Here is a 20,631-nt window from a genome sequence, read left to right as displayed (position 1 = left end):
GGGGTTCCAATAAGAGGAGCAATTAGAACGAATTGAAAATCAACTCACCAAATTTGTAAATTTTCAGCCGATGCCACTTTCTTCATGTTTAACATGTCTTTTATCCATTCGTATAATAAATTGTACAAACCCAACCTATGAATTTGACGTACCATATCTGTCTATGTCCATCGGGTTGGAATTTGTCAGCACTAGCACACTTCACAAATACTAGTGGTCCTCTACATGATAGACTGCATAATACCCTTGGATTTCTGTTTCTTCTCCCTTTTTTTTCTTCAGCTAGAACAACATCCTTTGACTGTGTTCAAACTGTTTGTTCCTTGGGAAGATTTCTTAAAATGTGAACGTTTTTTTTTTTTGTTGCCACATGCATGAGAGAAGTTGGTCACCTTGCCTGTGTGGATGGTTGGCGGGCACTCTGATATGGTTTGCTCCTTCTTTCCTATAAAACATCCATCATTCTTATCTCTCCTTCTTTTTTGTGTTTGTTACTCTCCTGTAACATTTCTAATCTTCGGCACTTATATGATCTTATTGTGTTCCAAGTGCAGTAAAGCTCATTCTAAAACTAAACCTAACCATGCCTGTCACAGTGGTGCAATGTGTAAAAAATGTGGTTCTAGTTAGCGTTGAAGAAAATTAATGTGTGTCCATTTTCCTTTTAAAATCGGAGTAGTTCTGATGAAATAGTTTCTATCTTCTAATACAGGTGAAAGGCAAATATAAGAAGAAGGAACTGGTCGGAGTATTCGTTGAAGTGGAGCTCTCTTGGAATATAGAACAAGGTCTTGTCCTGCTGCTTGATGGACATGAAGTTGATCATGATCGGAAGTTCAAGAAAAAGTCGAACAAAGTTACACCTACAGGAACTTGCTATTTTGCTCGACCTATTGGACAAGATGTGTATTCCCCTATTGCTATAGCCGACCTCAGCTATATATTTGCCTTCAACAAGATAATCGAAGACTTGGGAATTACATTTGGTAAGATGGTTTGATGTGATATAGTATGCTACAAAAAAAATGGATTCTTTAAAGCTAAAGATTATGCTAGGAGTTTTGTTTTTTTTCCTAAGAAAAATGTAGCTATTAAAAACCGCGTGCTGAAAGATTTCTAGTCATTGAGACTGGAATGTTACTTTATTAAAGTTGGAAATACAATGTCAGTGTCTGATAGTAGTCTAGCAGAGAGGACTGGAATCTGGTATGAGTGACTGATTATAGAAAAATTTTCTTTTTAAGTATTATAAGGGACTCAAAAAGGTCTTTTTTTTCCACTCAGAGGGGTTTTGAACTAGTTGCTATTCATTTTTTTTCAAAAGTTTTTGAAAAAAGAGTAGTATGTCAAGTTTTTATCATGTTGCTGGAACCGTAGTCACATTAAGATTCTTTTCACTTGGATGTCACAAACTACTTCATGTTGTTCTATTTCCCTTGCTGTTGAAAAGTCATGTTTTTAAGCTACACTTTATTATGTCACAAGTATTTCTAATGCAGATCTTTCATTTTAGTGGTGCTTCTTTCTTTTTTTTAATGTATGAAACTGTTCTGTCAATGCACACTTTACTGACTTTCCCTTTCTTTCATCAACATTTTATTTGTACTCATACTCTTTCTGAATATTTCCAGAACTTCCAAAGTTCCCCTCAAGCCCTGAGCTGAAGGTGCTGACCAATTCCAGTACAGAGAAAGTTGAATTTGAATGCTCTGTTACAAAGCTTACAAGGACAGATGTTTCATACTTCATCAGCTTTTACTTTGGCAAAAAGAATCTTTTGGATCAGGTAAATGATGTATCCTAATATTTTTGCTTTTGAGATCTGTGGGGAGTGGGGGTCGGGTCCAGTCCAGAGCAGGGTCAGATCTTGCCTTCTTTCAAGTTATAAATTGCTACAAATACTCTTTTGTTGATGAGAACATGTTTTGTTTGCTTTTTCTTTAGCGCTACGTAGTACTTGAGGCAGGCTGGTGTATTTTACTACCTTCATCGTCTCTTGGTGCACAACAATAATCGATGACTTTGGTCATCATTTTTGTCGCTCATTTTTGTAATAGTTGCTGATGATAGTGTATGGGGTAGTGTGCGATATAAATGCAATCTATTATTATTTTCATTTTTGTTATTATTGTTGAATACTGTTCTATCCACAATCAGCTTTTTGTCCAAGTGGGGGGTATTGAATATTGCTACTAGGAACACAGTATCTAAAAGGTGGGAGAGCAGTTCTTTCAATTATTATCTGATATTGAAATAATGCCTTCAGATCTTGCACAGGTTATGTGAAACGCTTTAACATATTGTTTACAAAGCCTTCTATATGATTTGTTTCAAATGACTGACCTGATATTCCATCCTGATTTGGTCCAGACACCTCAAGAAATTGGTGACAAGTTGGTGGCTTCCATGTCAGAGGACTATATTGACCTTCTCCGATTCTCGGATAAGATTTACTGCACAGTGTCTGCTTGTATCTCCTCTGCCTGCAACAGTACAAGAGGGCCAAGTAAAGAAAGCAGCAAACTAGTAGCTGGAGTTGAGGTTAGTTCTTTGACTATTTATTGATAACAATTGATATTGATATCTCATCAAGGAATACATTTTGATTTCCATTGAGTATGGTTGCATTAGCTTAAGTGAGGAAATAATGCGGCTTCATTCAACGACACTCGGTGACACTAAAATTAGTGATCACTCAACACCTGATGGGAAGACGAAGGATGAGAATAAACAAAAATATAAATTATCCTAAAGAGTTTGTTGCTCTGTATAGACCCTATTATTTGTTTATGTAGAGGTTCACTTGTTTATAATGGTGAAGACATAAACATTCCTAGTGTACAATTGAGCCCAAGGAAGTGGATGGTTGACACGTGCACTGGTGCAGTTAGCTCTTTCTTTTCAATTGAACATCTGTCATCATCATCTCTCCTCCTTCTTTTTTGTGTTTGTTTACTCACTTGTAACACCTATAATTTTTGCCACTTAATATGACTTAATTGTGTTGCAAGTGCCGTAAAACTTTTACTAAAACCAGTTCAAGGAAAATCACATTGTTGCCCACCACAGGGCAGTGCTCTTTCCTGAGCCTGAACTTTGGGGGGGGGGGGGGGAGTTAATGTGTCTTGTTCACAGACACACCCTGGTGGCCTTTCATGTAAATGCTGCCTCACCAGCACTGCTTAACAATAAGACTTTGCTCATGAGATGTAATCCGCCAGTATTCACATAATTTTTCCAGTTAAGCCATCAAATAAAATGCCCCATCCCCATGGAGTCAACAGGGTGGTAATGAAATCCCATGCTATAAATCACAATCATTTGTTAAACAAGCAGTAAATAATGTTGATAATTATAACGTGTCAATCTTTTGTTAGAAGAGCCCATAATTTTTTTAAGTTGGTCATTTTTATAAAGCTTGATGTTTTAGTTTTGTTTGGACTGCAAGTCTGTCTTCATGTACCTTCCTGAACCACTCAACTTTATTGCACTTTTATTTCTTCTTAGTGTGGACGTTAACTATCCTTACCTTTAAAAAAATCAGTTCTTGTAAGTTTTGCACCTCTCAGTACTTTCACAAAACACTACAAAATATTTGACAACTGCTGGTGCATCCTGAGCATGTTCATCCAAATAAATAGACATTTGTTTTGGATCAAAGCAAAAGGACAGATTCTATACTGCCATTCACAATCATCAAGTACCAGATCTGTGACAGACATCGACGATCATGGTTCTCCATTCATTCCTGTTCTCTGATGCTCTCAAAAAGGCCACATTGCCCTGTCACCCATCTGTTTAAGTTCTCCAAATAGGTTGCTCTGGGCCTTCCTCTGCCTCGTTTGCCTTGAGTTTTGCCAGTGAGAGCTTGATATTCAAGGCTTTTCTGTCTATTTAGGTGTCCCAAAATCTGGATTTGTCTTTTCCTGATTGTTTTTATCAGCGAGCGGCCCATCTGGGCTTCTTCAAGTACTTTCTCATTTGATTTCTTTTCCTTCCAAGATGTTCTCAGCTAAGAAACCACATTTCTGTTGCTTCGGTTTTATTTTCACTGCCTTAAGTGATTGTCCAGCATTCATAGCCGTATAGAAGGGTTGACCATTCATAGCATTTCAGAACTTTCATTTTGGTAGTCATTGAGATGTTTCTATTTCTCAGGATTAGCCTCATTCTATTGAAACCATCTATAGCCATGTAATTCTTCATTTTATTTCTGTGGAACATTTGGCATCTGATGTTATTATATACCCTAGATATTTAAACGGCCATTATAATTGCAATAAAAATAAAGAAGTGTTTTGTCACAAACCATTATGTTCTATTGGAACTGGGAACATTTGGAATACCTTCCAAAAGGAATGCATATTATGTCATCAGAGAGACAGTTTTAAGGAAAATTTAAAGACATTTATTCAATACTATCCTCTCTCAATAAATATTGTATGTGAGCATGTGTCTGGGTTTGGGAGTAGTATGTGTGAGTGTGTGTGTGTGTGTGTGTGTGTGTGTGTGTGTGTGTGTGTGGTTGCATGTGATCAGTAGCAATGTAGAGTCCATCATTATTATTATTATCATCATCATTATTATTATCATTATTGCTGTTGTTATTATCATTATTACATGTTCATGTGTATTTCTCTTCTATTCCTCAACAAATTAGATTATCACTGGAGAAGTTGAAATCTACGAAGGCAGCTACAGTGGAGGCATTTCAGTCAAGACTGTTCTTCCTCCTCGACTGTATTGTCTGCCGGAAGATCGGGATCGGGATTGTCGCATCACTATCATCACCCAGTTGCTGGAGCATAACAAAGAAGTGACTTGTCCGAACGGCAAAAAGATCTCTCAGATCTCCTTCCCTGTGTCCAGCACAAACAACATAAACGACGCCGCCTGCAGTCACAGAATCACAATGCTCACTTGGAAGAAAGCTCTCTTGATACCGTTGCAAGGAAACATTGACCAGATCAAAGATGGGGATCAAAAGAGGACTGTTCGACTGATTGGAAAGATCATAGCTGCTGGACTTGAATTTGACACGCTCCTTATTGGTGAAGTGAAGGTATATATTTTATTTTTTTTTATAGATAAAGGTGAAAGCATTTTGTTACTTTTGATCACAATGCTCTTCAAAATTCTTGCCCCTTTCTGATTAAAGACAGTTATTATATTTTCAATCTATTATCATAATGAAGGTTTTAACTCTGTACAAATGTTAGTTAAATATTTTCAAAGTTTTTGTTTCAGGATTGATGGTAAGCTAGAGTGCCTAGTATGCTACAGCAGCACAAAGCAATATACTAGCTGAAATTACTTCCAAACTGTTTTGTTTAAAACCAATGTTGAAAATAGGTCATCCCATACAGTTGCATGTGATGCTCGAATTAATTAATTACTAGTGACTTCAAAAACACCTTCTCAGGGTTCCTTTCAGAGTACGTTTCACACTTTGTTTGTTGTAAGTAGGCCTATAAGGGTATCATTTTAACACCCCTATTAGGTTATTTAAGAGGTGGGACCTCCGAATTAAATGTCTGCCTCCTATAGAACCAAGCCAAATGGGCTGAGAGCTTTGAAAACTCCACAAAATAGCTAGAGTTTAAGAACGCCCAATATGGGATTCAGACCAAGGCCATCCGCCCCATAGTCAAGAATGATAGGAACTGAGCTAATGGGGTGCCCTTTTTCCTTGTATTTAGGTAACCGTCAAGGACAAAGATGGTGACCGGAAGAAGTGTAATTCAGTAGGAGATCCTCATATAAGGACTTTTGATGGAAAGTGAGTATGTTTTTACAATGTGTTTGTAGGGCCCTTTTATCTCTTTAAATTAACTACAATTTCTTGTCCCAATATATGCCTGTTTTTATGATTGCTTCGGACATAAAACATTCGTATATTATAGTATAATACGCTCAATTGTTCATTTTCTTTTTTTTTTTTGCTCGCATTTCTTTCTCCTTAATTTATCTGTACTGTAGAAAATATTTGGTATAGCATTAGGTTTAGCATTCTTGTAAACACTGAAATTGTGGGTGGTTAGCGGTTGTTCTGGTGTGGTTTTTCTCCTTCTTTCCGACCAAAAATCTATCGTCTTTACCTCTCTTCCTTTTTTTTGTTTGTTACTCTCTTGTAACGCATCTGATCTTGGGCACTTATACGACCTTTTTATGTTGCAAGTGCCATAAAACTCTTACTAAAACTTAAACTAAAAAACGCTGAAATTTAAAGTAATAGCCAGACTGGGGAAGGAAGCAGCATCCGTCTCCAGTAGGACTGATCCAATTGGATGGTGGAGAGTCTTGAAATATCCCATGCAACCCAAGTACAAGAACCCTCAGTAGGGGATCCACACCTTGATAATGTTCTCAGTTGCCTGGCATGATACCAGCTGAGCTATTACTTGGTCTCGTCAGTACCCGGCTTTCGACAGCAAAAGATGGTGTCAGTTTCTAAGTGTTTTAGCACTTAATCTGCTGCTTGCATTGTATTATGCTTCCCGAGAAGCTAAGAATGTCCCTAAGTGTTCTTGGATCCACCAGGGGGGTAATAATAGTTGTGAAGAACTTGGAGAATGTTGTAGAGCATGACATGTACTATATAAATGTATTATTATTGTTGTTGTTACTGTTATTATTATTATTATTATTATTATTATTATTATTATTTATTATCATTATTATTGTTATTATTATTTTCATTACTGTGACACCAAAATGGAGCAGTGCATTTTGAGAACAAATTAGAAAGATTTCAAATTGTTATGCATTAACTTATATAATTTTGTTACTGCAATTTGTTGATGGGGAGCTGAATATATGTTTAGGTTTTAATGTTTTTTGCTCATTCTTCAGGAAATATGACAACTACTTCGAAGGCGAGTTTGTCTTGTACAAGCACACAACGTTGCCATATGAGGTAATTATAATTCTTTTCTCTCATTGATTAGCGTTCTTATGCGAGTTTTTCCTTTTTTTCTTAGTCTGCGTTTGATTATTATCCTGTCCCCATTTGATAACTTAAGGCTCTGCTAACCTTAATAATAATATGTCTAATATTATTGTCAAGAGCTACATTGTAATGAAAGTTTTTATGGGTTTTTTCAAAATGTTATTTGTAACCACATGAAGGATACTTTTGCATTTGTATTTTTTGCAGTCACAGTGGCTCTAAAAGGTAATGAAGAGGGGGAGGGGGGGATTAGAGGGTGGCAGTAGAAGGTCCCACTTCCTTTGTTTCCCTCTTTTTCTGTCTCTATTTCTTTCTTATTCCCTGCACTAATGGGCTGTTATCATGCCTATGACCTTCTCTTTACTCATATTGAATCAGACAAAGTTGATACAAATGTGTGTTTTCTTTTCTGGTTTCTGAACAGCTGCTTTGATCAATCAGAAAAGCAGACCATGACAAAATATGAAATGTTTTTTTATCAAACTTTACTATTTCATGGGATCAGAACTTTTTCAGAGAGATTATTGGAAAGTGTTTAATTACAGGTTTGTCTGGATCTGGAACTTTGTAATCATGTTTCGTCTACCCCCCCCCTCCCACACACACACACACACATGTTCTCACACACATATTTACTCTCACTCCCACCCCATTCTCTCACACATATTTACCACCCCACCCCCCAACCCCAACTCTCTCTCTTTATATCCAGTGTCACACATGAATGATCAATTCTCACAATGCAAAAGTAAACTGTTTCTGAGACCCTTTTGAGTATAATTGCTTTTTTTTAATACTATATTCATTGTGGGTGGTTGGCAGTTGCTCTGGTGTGCTTTGCTTCTTCTTTCCTATCAAACATCTATCGTCCTTTTCTCCCCTTCTTCTTTTTTATGTTTGTTACTCTCTTGTAGCACCTCTAATCTTCTGGCGCTCATATGACCTTAATTATGCAGTTGCGAGGGTCGTAAAACCTCGGCTAAAACTAAAACTTATGTTCATTATTTTTTTGAAATATTGAAGGAGTGCCTCTCATCCCCAGGTTCGTGCCTTCCAGCGCAGCTGTAATGGTAAGGCAGCATGTAACTGTGGAGTGGCTATTAAGTCTGGAGATGATGTCATTGTGCTGGACAGATGTGGATTCAAAAGAGGTGGACCCAGCATTCCTCTGAAGCCCCAAGTCTACTACAATAATGAATTGACTCCGGGCACAAAGATTGACCGCGAAAAAGATGATGCATACAAGGTATTCAAAATTGCTCTGATACTTTCTTGGGTAGTGAGGTTTTTTTAAACTGTTTTGTTTGGGGGTTTTTTATCTGTTATTGAAAAAAGACTGAATATTCTCCACTTTTTTTTGCAATAGCTTTCAATTCTTGAACACAACTTCTTTCACTCGCAGAGACAATTTAATTGAAACTATTAAGATTGATCTTTAAACTGAATATCATTATAATAAATACAAGCTTGAGGAATGTAAAACTGAACTTTCTTTTCTACGTCCTATACAACAGGTGACCCTCCCTACTGGTATGACGATAGAGGTGCGCCCAAGTACCATGGGTAGAAGAAATAAAAAAGTGGACATTGTTTTGATCTACATACAAGCATCTGCATTTGACTTTGAAAGCACTGAAGGTGAGCTGAAATAGATGATGTATGAATTAAGCAAATAATGTTTTCAATAGGAAAAGAATAGAACCTCTCATGTCCTACGTCATTGCTCATAGTAGCATACTGAGAAGTAATTTTGGAATATTCTCCAGTCATTATCGTTTATGAAGAATGTGAATTAACTAATTGACCCTGGAATTGATTTCCATGGTTTAACTAAATCAATTTTTTTTTAACAACTCAACTCTACCACTTTCACAACATGTGCTTCGACTCAAGACAAACAATGGATATAAACATAAAGACACAGGAGTATAGCTTCCTCCAAAGAAGATTCGTATAAAATTGTATTTGCATTCATAGCTGTTTAGATGAAAAATTTCTTATGCGTCACCACGGCCAACAATTGCCATTCATCATTTTGGGAAGAAGTTCAGCAGCTTGGAGTGGCCTCTCAGGTTTGATGAGTTTCTTTTTGTGATTAAAAACAAAAGCTGAGACAAATTAAGAAAAGTGAGTGCAGAAAAAGCGCAAGTAAGATTTGGTAGACATTTAGCAATAAACGAGCTTATAAGAGGAAGGTTTAGAGATACAAACTTAATGAAAGATGAAGGAAACAGACATTATTTTCACTTCCCTACGTGACTAGGGTCTGTTATAACTGAACAAAAGTATTGATAAATTGCTTGGTCTGTCCCTTAAAAACCAAATGGTCACCCACCACAACTGTGTTAATTTCTTTTGATTTCCTATTGTTCACCCTTTGCCAAACATTGCTAGAAGTCAGCTCTTAAAGAGTGTTTAGCCTTGCATTTTATACCCAAAATGGGGATAGAGAGGGGAGAAGGAAGAAAGGAACAATTATCTGGAAAAGAAAAACGTCGCCATAATCAGACAGCCACTGGAACAATCAGTATGGATACCTTGCCGGCTTTGGTGCTGAGAGAAACTGAGCACTAATGGACCTGTCCGGTGTGCAATGACGTTGTTGCTCAGGACAGGTAATACAAGTAATAATTTTATACCCAATGCCCATTGGCACGATCAGTTCAGTTCAGTTTGGTAGGAAGGGCTAGCCAGATTGAGGATGAAAAGCGACCATTGAGGCACAAACCGAACGAAGCTGACAGTGTTTGTTTTCAAGGCCACGAGTAGAACAATCGGTTTGTGTTAGAGAACCGATTCCCCAATATGCACTGGGTATTAGATTTACTCCATTATGTTTATGCTGGTACAAAATTCTGTTTTCTTATCCTTCACAGGCCTCTGTGGAACTTACGACAATGATAAGAGTAATGATTTCCTGACAATCAGTGGACATCTGGTCCGAGGTGAAAAGGAGTTTGCCCTGTCATGGAGGTAATACCTACCCATTTGGCCTATTGACTCGTTTGATATTTATGATGTGTGTGTGTGTTGTATGTGTGTGTGTGTATTTTTGTGTGTGTGTGTTTGTGTGTGTGTGTGTGTGTGTGTGTGTGTGTGTGTGTGTGTGAAGAGAGTAAGGGTGGGGGGGAAGTGATGTATAGACTGATTTTACTCATTTATGATTCGAAAATTAAGTTAGGGGTAAGTTTAGTGATCTTCTCTCAAAAGACTGTAATTTGTTTTCTTTTTTCCCTACAGAGTGCCCAGTAATGAGAGCATCTATAATGGGATATGTTCCACCACGGATGTGTCTATAGGATCAGCGGTCAGCTGTAACTGCATGGATGGATTTGCCCTCTCTTGTTCTCAACTGGAAGGAGTTCAGACTTGCGATGCTGACAACGCTTCGCCAGCACGACTCAACAATTCTCCAGAAAGTGGCGGTCGGTCTGTTCAGAGCGGCAGTCGGTCCGTGCAGAGTGGCAGTCGGTCTGTGCAAAGTGGTAGCCAGTCTCTGGCACGTGCCAGCCGATCAGCTACGTCGCAGTCCTCTTCCTCTGAGAGTATTGGTCAGTGACTAGAACCATTTCTCTGAATTAACAAGTCCTGACAAGTGGATACTTTCTTATTTTGAAGCTAAAAGATATATTTTGAAGTCTCTTTTTGAGTGGGTGTTTGTACCAGTATTAAGAAACGTGTTAGCGATTTTTACCTCTTAGCGATATAATGACCTGTTTGTGGTAGACAGTGAAAGGGATTCCCCCTCATGAAAACCCCCCCAGAAATTAACAAATTTATACGCCAAACTTCCCTCTGTAATGATTCTGAACATGCATGTATGCTTAATCAAATGAGAACTCTTCAGGTTAGGCCTACGCTACTCTCGAAAAATGTATAAATATGTTCAGAAGGGCCATAGATACGAATTGCTGTGGGGGATGGGGGGGGGGGATGTGGATTTCTGTCCTGGTTTTCAAAACCTTGCAGCTCTATATATGAGAGGATTTATTGTGAACACTTTCTATAAGTATATTATTGTGAAGGAAGTACATGAGGCTAAAGTAGGTCGCAGCTATCAACTGTTATTTAAAATGCAGCTTGATAGTTTAGGATGAAAATTTCTGATTTCAGCAATCAGATCCATTGTTCTCTTGAATTAGTATCAGTAAATTACTTTGAATTAAATTATTAGTCAAAACAAGTCTTTATCAAGATTACACAGTTTTGTGTTTATTGACTTAGAAATCACTAGGAAGCAGTTGTGCGAAACAGAAAGTGATATATTGTCGATTTTCTTAAATTTGTGCTTCAGTTTAACAATTTGTGAGCTTGTTGACCAACTAACTCAAAAAAGGCTTTGTATACTTAATGGATTTTCATCCTAACATTATTACTTTCAATTCCTGAAATTACATTTTTAGGTGTTTTATTAATTTTAGATTAATTTAATTTCCTTCGATCAATACAGACACGGACATCACAACCGAAGTTATCAACAGTGCTTCAAGTGAAGATGCTTGTATTGCTGGACAAAATGTTGTGATATGGGAATTTGATGAAGATTATGAATTTGAGGTGAGTGTCTTTCTTCAAAAAGAATAAAAAGATCTCTGTCAGTTGCTTTGATATGATATACTATAGTATATCTTTTCTACCAAATAAATAAAGGATATGTTGCTAAATTTTCCTTTTTTTTTTAGCACTGTATTCTATACGCATGAACAGGTTGTATTTAGTAATGGTGTTTTGCACGTATTTTTTTTTTTAGTTTGTGTATTTTGCAATTACTTGAGGAGAATGTAGACAGTGCATAAACAGTAAGAGAAAAAAGGGAGAAGAGGAAGGAAACAGTTCAGTCAACCACAGTCCCAACGCATGACATAAAAATGAAAAGTCTGAAGATTTGGTATGAAGCATGCTCCAGAGTACTTTAACATCTGATCAACCTAATGAAATCAACCTTCGTGTGATTTAGTAATAGTCCAAGTAGATGTCCTCTGAAAAATGTAACATTTATTACTTAACAGAAAATTCAGAAAGCTGCAAGAACAGCCATATTTCCTCAGAGAAAATTCATATGGCAAGGAGCATGGGTAGCATTAGAGATGTAAGAAGGAATATAAAAATGTTCAGGACAAGACATGAAGAGATGTACCCTTTTGAAGAGTACACCAATTTGTGAAAGTAATGCTATAGATATTTACACTAAGCAATTGCAAATCAATGATGAAACAAGCAAATGATCTTTTGGTTTTTTTGGCGTGATAAATAGAATATATATATTTATTTATGTATGTGTGCCTTCCATCAGAAGGCCAATACTAATTCACAACTACCTTGCTTTACCTGTGCCTTCCAATTATCCCTTTTTGTCTTTAGGGTAGACAGTGCAACACAGCTTGTTAGGTGCACCCCTCCATCATGTTGGGCAAAGAAGGAGAACATTAGCTCAGAGAAAGTTTTTTTTATTCTAAACTACTAGAACAGATTTGAAACTCAATTTTTCATGACTTAGTTAAAGACTGATATGTCAATATGCAATCATTGCTTATGATATTTCTAGATTTGTTCTTATTTGCATTGAGGGCTTTTTTCTCCTCTCCAATTGATTTGTATGAAATTTTTCCATTTCCTCTAGAAACCCACTTGGCCAACTCCATCAGGAATCACTAAGGATAATGCCACTGAAACATGCCGTACAATTCTGGAAGTCAGCCAAACCTATGCTGCCTGCATGGACCTATTGGGAGAGGTCACAATTGGTGTCTCGCTGGAGAACTGTGTAGCTGATGTTCAGGTATGAAAGGGCAATTTTGTTTCAAAAGACTGCGTGTTGCCTTAGTGAGCTACTGCTCAAAATGTTAATTTGACATTGACTTTATTAGAAGAACAGAGGCCTTCAGCGTTTGTTCAGGATTTAATTTTTGTATATTTTAAATGTTTTATAAGTTGGTTGTTTTCACATTAGTTCACAGTACATCTTGATTTTACTTTGCAAGTCAAAATGGTTGAAGTAACTGGTATCTTGGCGACTGAATGTATACAAGCAGTCCTGCCAATGCTATTTCCGGCAATGATATAGGAAATTTTTCTCCACCGAAGACATAAGAGATTTGGGTCTTCATGGGTAGCCTACACAAGGTAAAGAAGACCTTTTATAATAGTATCTGACTACCTGAGAGTCAAGGGGCACTCTGTTCTAACGGAAAAATAGGATATATGTGCAAAAGTCAGTGGTACTGTGGGTACCTTAAGTTAGTTGCACCATAAATGTAGGGGGAAATCTCAAAAGGAGAAAAAGAAAGAGTATCAGCTAGCGAAAGGTTGAAATGAACACAGCAAACTTTATCTTTGAGAATTGGGTGGCATTGTGTTACTGACACATTTCTTATGACATATTTTGATGCCGATTATTTTAACAACCAACTTTTCTGACCTATGAATTCAAGTGACACTTGTATAATGAGAATTTTGTCAACCATTGGAATACGTGAATTGAACAAGTAGACCCTTAACGAAATAATATGTTTCTTTCTTCAGATAATGGATGATCTTGAATGGGCCATCAGTATATTAATTGATGTCAGAGTGATTTGCTTGATACAAATAGAAATCAATGTGGACTTCTGGGTGACTGATGAAACAGGACAAGTGTCATATCCCCCCAGTGTCACCAACAATGTCTGTCCACTTGACTGCAGTGGGCATGGTGTTTGTTCTGAAGGTATGACGTCATGTAGAGAGTTTTGTGAGTTTTTGTCGCAGCTGTCAAGACTGTTGAAAAATCTTCCCTGTGAGCTTAAAATCATTAGGGTTAATGCTTGTGTCCTGTAGAATTTCAGTTTTATTTTGTAATAACTCTCATTTTCATTATTGAAATTTTGAACAGAACCGAATAAACCAGAACTTCCCCAATGTGTCCTTTGTGTGACTATGCATATGATACTGTGGATCATCACTTTTTCCACTGTACAGCCCTAAATGACATCAGAGCTAGACTTCTCCCCCCACGAGACCTAACATTGACTACACACTTTATGGAACATTACAGCAACTGCAGCAAACCTGCACTTATCACTACATGGCATTGGACAGAAGGGAGAGAACAACATTATTGAAATTCAGTGCATTCAAAGTGATAGATATCAAAACTAGTAAATGTACTTAGTTTAAGACAGCACTCTGCTTGTGATGTTTGTAACTGCTGGAACTTCTCGACAGACATTCCATGTGTCTCTGGTATGTCTCTGTGAATTAGATGAGGCCCCCTTGTTGGAGAAATTATGGGTTAATTTTCAATTGTACACATTGTAAGGCAGAGATTTTTTTTGTGTGAGATGGTTTTTGTTGGGAGAAAAAGACATGGGATAATCAAGACATATAATGTTGGACCATCTCTCTTAAGCATGTGCAAGACTTTTCCTATATTATCAACATCAAGAAAGCTATTATTCTCTTCCAAGATGTTCTGGTCAATGCAATGTCTTGCTAGTGATCCTTTTGTATATAAGAAGTTTTAAAGAACAGAAGGACTGGACTGCTGTTAGCTGACAAAAAGCCTTTTTTTTATTCACAGCAGTTTCGAGAAAAAGAGACTTTTTGTCAGCATGATTATTGGAAAATAGTGTGCTTCCGACAATTGAATTCTAATTCATTCAAAAACTGGTCACAGCTTCACTTTGATTTTTTCACTCAAGTAGGGTCACTGATCAGGCTTTCAATTTATCAAATTAAAAAATTGGGGGCCAAAATGAAAAAAAGCTCTTGTGAGCTTACAACAGTGTAGAGAACTTGGTTTAATTGTGTTTGCATGTCAACATATTATGTAAGTGCTTCTGTGTTTGTTAAAGTAAGAAAGTAAATGTTTGAAGGGTAACAAATAATTTCAATATTGTGGTACTGTGACAATATAAAAATAAATTCTGTTTACTCTGCTTTACCTCATTCAGAAGGTAGTCTTGTCATATTATGTGAAATAGCACATCATGGACACATACAAATTTTAAGAACTCTTCATGATCAGGAATCTGGATGCTGTAGCTTATAATTTTCAAATCCTCAAGGACAATGCAATTGTGAGGATGACTGGTTGGGCTTTGACTGCAGTATCCCATTCCTGGAGCCCCCTATCCTGATTTCCATTGATGGAGGCAGCAAATGTGACAAGAGACAACGACCTTGTGAAGTTATTGAGATCTATGGTCTGAACTTTGCTGATTCCCCACTGCTTACATGTCACCTCAAGTCAAGAACTGTAAGTTAGCTTTCTTCAAAGGATATTCTACAATATTATTGTGCAGTGTCTACAGGCCCCTTAGTATGCAAGGAGAGAGTATTTTGTGAAAAAATATGTTATTACAATAAATTTTTAGATGATATGAATTAAAACAGACCTTGTGACCTTTTCGAGTTTTCATAGAAAAGCAAAGCATCTGTAAGGTTAGCTTCTTCTAGATTAGAAAATGTATCTGTTGGGATTTACTAGATCTCCATGTCATACACATAGGTCAGTGTGTGATAATAGCATTTGGTTCCATGGCATTATTGACAACAGTAAATTCAGGTGATTTTAGAAATATTTGTAGGAGACCCAAATAAAGGTAGAAGCAAGCAGTTTCTATTTGATCGCCTTTTTGTTGAAATAAACATGAGTACACAAACATCATTCAACACCATCTATTAGTATGAAATTGTAAAATTTCAACAATTCTTTATTTTTTACTCTGTAGAACTCACAGACAAAAATTATTGAGGATATATATATGACAAGACAAACTGAAAGCAAGATTTGTTTAAAGATCGGAAAATGAAGGTCACAAAATCATAATTAGTTTAAATGTAATAATTTTGTTTGTACAAACCCTACACTTTTATGAACGCTGTTGATCATTTATGAAGCTGCCAGCCATATGTGGCTGGTCCAGTCTCTGTGAGTTAATGACCTTTTTGTATCCAACAAGAAAGTCTTAACTGGTTTCTGTTGTTATTATATCTTCTTCATAGGAATAGCTTGTTTTCCACTTGTTATTCTGTTTTTATTGTCCGTTACTATTTTAAATTCTATTACTCTCTCAAAATCACTTAAATTTGAAAAATAAATGTGTTTGTAAAGAATTAAGTAGTCTTTCTAAAAGTATGTTTGAAAGTATGTCAAAGTTTACACTTCATTGTTTGGGAGACATAATATTTTGAGTTTAATAGTTCAGATGTACTTTGTTTTTGGTAAAAGTTGATTGTTTTTTGTTGTTTTTTTGTCTATAGGATGATCTAGACAGGAATATCACGGCAGAATATATAACATCAACACTGGTCCGATGTCCATTCAGTGAAGATGGAGAATACGATGTCTCCGTGAGCAACAACGGGCAAAGCATGAGCAACACGTTGATGTACATCTGTTTTGACTCTGTTTGTGACAACTGCACCACTTCCCCGTGCACCACTAGGGTAATTGTCTACATTCTTTCAAATAAACAAACTAATATGATGGTTATATTGTACTTTGTCTTTTGTTAGGATTATAGTAGCTTTCCTTTTGTCAAAGTGTGTCTCCTGTTCAGAAAAATCCGAAAGACCAGGTCTAAACAGCCTACCTAAAAATGGTGAATATATTCCTTTTTCATGTACACTAAGGGACAAAGTTTTATTTCCTTGCAATGGAACATTATATTTTGGGAGAAAAACTTTTAATTTGAGTGAAGAAAAATTGCAAAGAGCGGGAGGGGGAAAAAATTATATTATTGCCATTCCTGAGATTGTTATCACTTTGCAGTGTTATGCAACTTGGGGATTTGATGAACTATAGAGTCATGAGTTGAAAACAACTGCTGTTTACTCTCACTTCCGTGAGGTCAGGTTTTTTTCAGTCCACTTTATTTTACTGACCCCACACAGGTGGCTGTAAAACAAATAAGTAGTTCATAATCTTTTTTTTAGGAGGGACGGGGTTGGTTTCTTAACAAAGTGTTTTGATAGGATGTTGTTGTTGTAGACTTTTACAAGATTTGAGAGGGTGTTTTTTGCTGCCTTTTCAATGACTGTACTTTGTATATTTCTGCAAGACTGACGTATGCTTGATCGGAGGGCAGTGCTATGCTGATGGGTTTTACAACCCAGCTGAACCTGACCTTGTGTGTCGTCCCGAATACTCCACAACCAGATGGACACGTGTCTCAGGTGACCACAAAATCTGTCTTGATAATCTTGACCCCCTACCCTTACTGAATATAGAGAATACTTTTTGCTGTGAAAGACAAGGGTGAACAAGTAAGCCCTAGCGATACTCCTCATGGTGTCTTGTTGACATGCATAGAGAATGCAAGACCATGAGGAATATTGCTTGCTTGTTCACACTAGCTTTTTAAAGAATAAAGTTTTTCCCTATAGTCTTGCTCCTGAGAGTTTGCAGTACTTTATTGCACAGTGTCTTAAAAAGGAATCCCAAAGTCAATTTTTGAGAGGAAATTAAAGCCTAATGATAGGAGAGCACCACTGGTAGGTCCTACTTCTTTACTTCCCCTTTGTTGTTTCCGTCTGTCTATCTTGTTTGTACCTAGCCTTTAGTAGCCTTTAGTAGCCTTTAGTAGCCTTTAGTATTGGTTTATGTACTTCTCTTTACCCAAACTAAAGAAATGTAAACAACCTTTTAGTTTTTTTGTTATTCCATCTATTAAAAAAAGACAAACAAATGTTCAGAAGCTCTAACATTTCCAGTTTAGGGACCAATGATAGAGTTAATCATATTCCCCGCAGTGCTCTACACAGTATCATAGACAAGAGAACAAATGTTCAAGCATGCTTTTACAAAAACTTATCCAACTGTCGGTAAATTCTGATCCTCGTTTTTTAAACCTGTGCTTTTGGATGGTGGTGGATGTTAGTGGTGGGTCCTACTTCTTATCACTCCTTTGATGTTTCTATCTGTCTGTGTCTTACTTTTTCCCTGCACTAAATTATTGATATTGTGTTGATGTGCCTTTCTTCACCCAAAATTCAAACTTTTGGGTGATGGGCGTGACACATTTTTTGTTTGTGAAGTTGATGTTTGTTTTCCTCTTTACCTCCGAGGGGGGTAAACCCACTATGCCGGGGCCCTCTTTAAGTACTAAATCTAAAAATGACAAAAACGTCTCTAAATTGGTCATTAAATCAAATAAGTGAACCTATTTTGATAGTTCTTCATCTAATGAATGAAATCCAGATAAAATAGACCTGTTTTCAGCAATTACTGAAAAGTAATTTGATGTCGAAGTCGTCGTAAAGGAATGTGCCCGAGCTGCTGTCAGCGGCTCACCAGCACAGCGGTTCCGGCCGCAAGTCGCTGGGAGCGGCTTGTCGAAGATAAAGAGTTAATCTTAACTTTTTCCAGACTTAAGCAATGGGAATAATTTCAGTTGATAACACTGGCAGAAGTCATGGTTGTCCCAGCTGGTCAGCCAGCCATAGGATGGCTAGTCTCTCTCTGAACATGAAAATATAGAAGAAGTAGATTCTACCTGTGGGTTATCAAACCACTAATATATCTTACAATACAGTCAAAACTGTCAAAAATGTTGTGTGCTTTGGCTATTACAGTACATCATTAGACTGCTTTTCACAGATTTCCATGCTTGTGTGCATGAATGGAAATTCCTTTTTGGTAGAAAAGAAAATCTGGACACCACTGGATATGGAAGTTAAAATCATATAGGACTTTTACATTTTGTCAATTCTTTTCTTGTCTTTTCTTCATAGACCTGCTTTAAACTTTTAACATAATGTATGTAATTCAATTGGAAATACAATCAAGTCTCCTGGTTGAACTGAAGACTACCAGAAACAGAAAATCTGTTGAGCACACTTACCTCAAAGTATTCAAAACTTTACTTGATGTTGAGCAAAGTTTTTATTGTCTGAAAGGATGTGTAAGTGAGAGGACATTTTTTTTTTATGCTGTTATAAGGCTTCACGAATAAGAAAATGCTGAAACCAAGAGAGAAGCCCGCAAGGTGCTCATATCCACTTCTGGAAGTGGAGCTTTTAAAGGCTCAAAGTATGGCAAACTTTTCTCAGCCAGAAATGGTCTCATCGGCCATAGCAGAAACCGGTCTATTACTTTTATCATTTTGAATTCTGTTAGCAAGGGAATTAACCTATGTTGTAGGTTTTTTTTAAGTCTTGATAGCTGTGGATGGTAGTGACTGCTAAAATTCAATTCAAGGAAAATGATCAAAGACTGCTCTAAATATGACTAATATGTATTATTGTTTATCTTCTTTTCAGTTACCTCTATCAAGGATACAAGAATCATTTTCATTGAGATCAGTGGAACCCATTTGGTTACAACTGTTGGGAATCTCAATTTTACTGGCACCATCGGTGTTTCCACCAACCCTGACTCGGGGAAAGTTGTCGTTGTCGGTAACGGGCAGGGTGGCTTTGATCTGGGCCCAGTTGCAACGCCCTGTATGTTGGACTTTGAAAAATGTCAGTTTGGACTCTCTTTGTCATTCACCATCAAGTTCACAAAGCTCGTGCAGAATGGGTACTTGTTCACCAGCTGTGGAGTTGAACAGGACGGAGCTGGCCTCTCTATCTATTACAGACACGATAAATTGTTTTTCACGGTCACTACTAGAACACTGCAGTGGAGAGGTTACCTCCGAGATGTGGGCACAGATGCTTACCATTCCTATGAAGTTTCTTGGAGTGCGCAGACAGGTTTGAAGGTTAGTGTGCTAAGTTTGGTTAAGAGTACTCCAATGAAAGATAATAACGTTTTGCATGTAAGAGTGTGTTTTTTGCTAGGCTTTGGGTTGTGAAATAATATAATGACATGTATTTTGAATGGATTAGGTGTAAATGTTTGTATGAAATTTGAAAGTAAAGAAGTGAAATGTAACACAAACACACACACGCATACGTGCACAAACAAACACACATGACAACAACAACAACAACAACAATAACAACAACAACAACACAAACATGCATATGAGAGCAACAAATAACTACAGTAATTGAAATAAACTAGCAAGCAATCCTGTAGCCGTTTTTGTCTGAAGTTATTGTGTTACACAAATATTAGTTTACTAACTTGGATTTACTTGGATCCAGAGCTAGAATCATTCATAGCAGGCGGCACATGTCCATAGCTGCTCATCTCTCCTTTCCAGCGTCCACCTCAGGGTCTTCCTGCTAATTGTCTCCATGAGGAGCTGGTTTGAGACATGCCTGACCACTCCTCGGAGCAAACTTTTTTTCGCTGTGCCCCGCACACACTTTTCTTTTATTGTGCTGAGTGTGTGGGAGTCTGTCTCCTCTTGGTTGTGAAGGCTCTCTAGTTTACTAAAAAATCATAGACCCTATCTCTCTGAACTCGAACCCAGTAAGATATGTATTTTTATTATGACAGGTATTTGTGGACAACACACTCTCATTGATTAAAGACAAAGCAAGGGACCGCAGGAATCCTGTTGTGAACCCTAATACTTGTCCCTGGAAAGTAGGCATGACACGGACTGGAACTGCTCTGCTGCACTTTGAACTTGAGATCATTCATCTTGTGTATGCTGAGAAGGAGGTTGTGAATGAATTGGGGATTGTCATAGGTATACATTTCAACATCCTCTTCTCAGGTCCTTCTTTTTTCGACTAATCTCTCTGCCTCTGTCTCTCTGTCTCCCCCTTATTGTTTCTCTCTCTCTCTCTCTCTCTCTCTC

At 37.2% G+C, this 20,631-nt stretch overlaps 1 protein-coding gene across 3 annotated transcripts in view; it reads left to right on the top strand.

Moving 5' to 3' along the window:
- LOC106014199 overlaps window positions 1-20,631 on the top strand; it is a 100,180-nt gene that overhangs the window by 1,648 nt on the left and 77,901 nt on the right. For all 3 annotated transcript variants that reach the window (XM_035973992.1, XM_035973989.1, XM_035973993.1), the window contains exons 2-19: window positions 713-986; window positions 1,632-1,786; window positions 2,371-2,541; window positions 4,661-5,062; window positions 5,700-5,779; window positions 6,853-6,916; window positions 7,992-8,195; window positions 8,464-8,587; window positions 9,826-9,922; window positions 10,190-10,500; window positions 11,400-11,506; window positions 12,570-12,728; window positions 13,472-13,655; window positions 14,995-15,185; window positions 16,193-16,378; window positions 16,993-17,107; window positions 19,193-19,638; window positions 20,325-20,520. In XM_035973992.1, coding sequence (XP_035829885.1) covers window positions 713-986; window positions 1,632-1,786; window positions 2,371-2,541; window positions 4,661-5,062; window positions 5,700-5,779; window positions 6,853-6,916; window positions 7,992-8,195; window positions 8,464-8,587; window positions 9,826-9,922; window positions 10,190-10,500; window positions 11,400-11,506; window positions 12,570-12,728; window positions 13,472-13,655; window positions 14,995-15,185; window positions 16,193-16,378; window positions 16,993-17,107; window positions 19,193-19,638; window positions 20,325-20,520 — 3,466 coding nt within the window. The remainder of the gene's footprint in view (window positions 1-712; window positions 987-1,631; window positions 1,787-2,370; window positions 2,542-4,660; window positions 5,063-5,699; window positions 5,780-6,852; window positions 6,917-7,991; window positions 8,196-8,463; window positions 8,588-9,825; window positions 9,923-10,189; window positions 10,501-11,399; window positions 11,507-12,569; window positions 12,729-13,471; window positions 13,656-14,994; window positions 15,186-16,192; window positions 16,379-16,992; window positions 17,108-19,192; window positions 19,639-20,324; window positions 20,521-20,631) is intronic.

The sequence above is a fragment of the Aplysia californica genome, unplaced genomic scaffold (genome assembly GCF_000002075.1).
Source record: "Aplysia californica isolate F4 #8 unplaced genomic scaffold, AplCal3.0 scaffold00002, whole genome shotgun sequence".
Classification (NCBI taxonomy): Eukaryota; Metazoa; Mollusca; class Gastropoda; order Aplysiida; family Aplysiidae; genus Aplysia; species Aplysia californica.
Note: the sequence above shows the minus strand (reverse complement) of the source record. Positions and strands in the feature narration are given on the sequence as shown.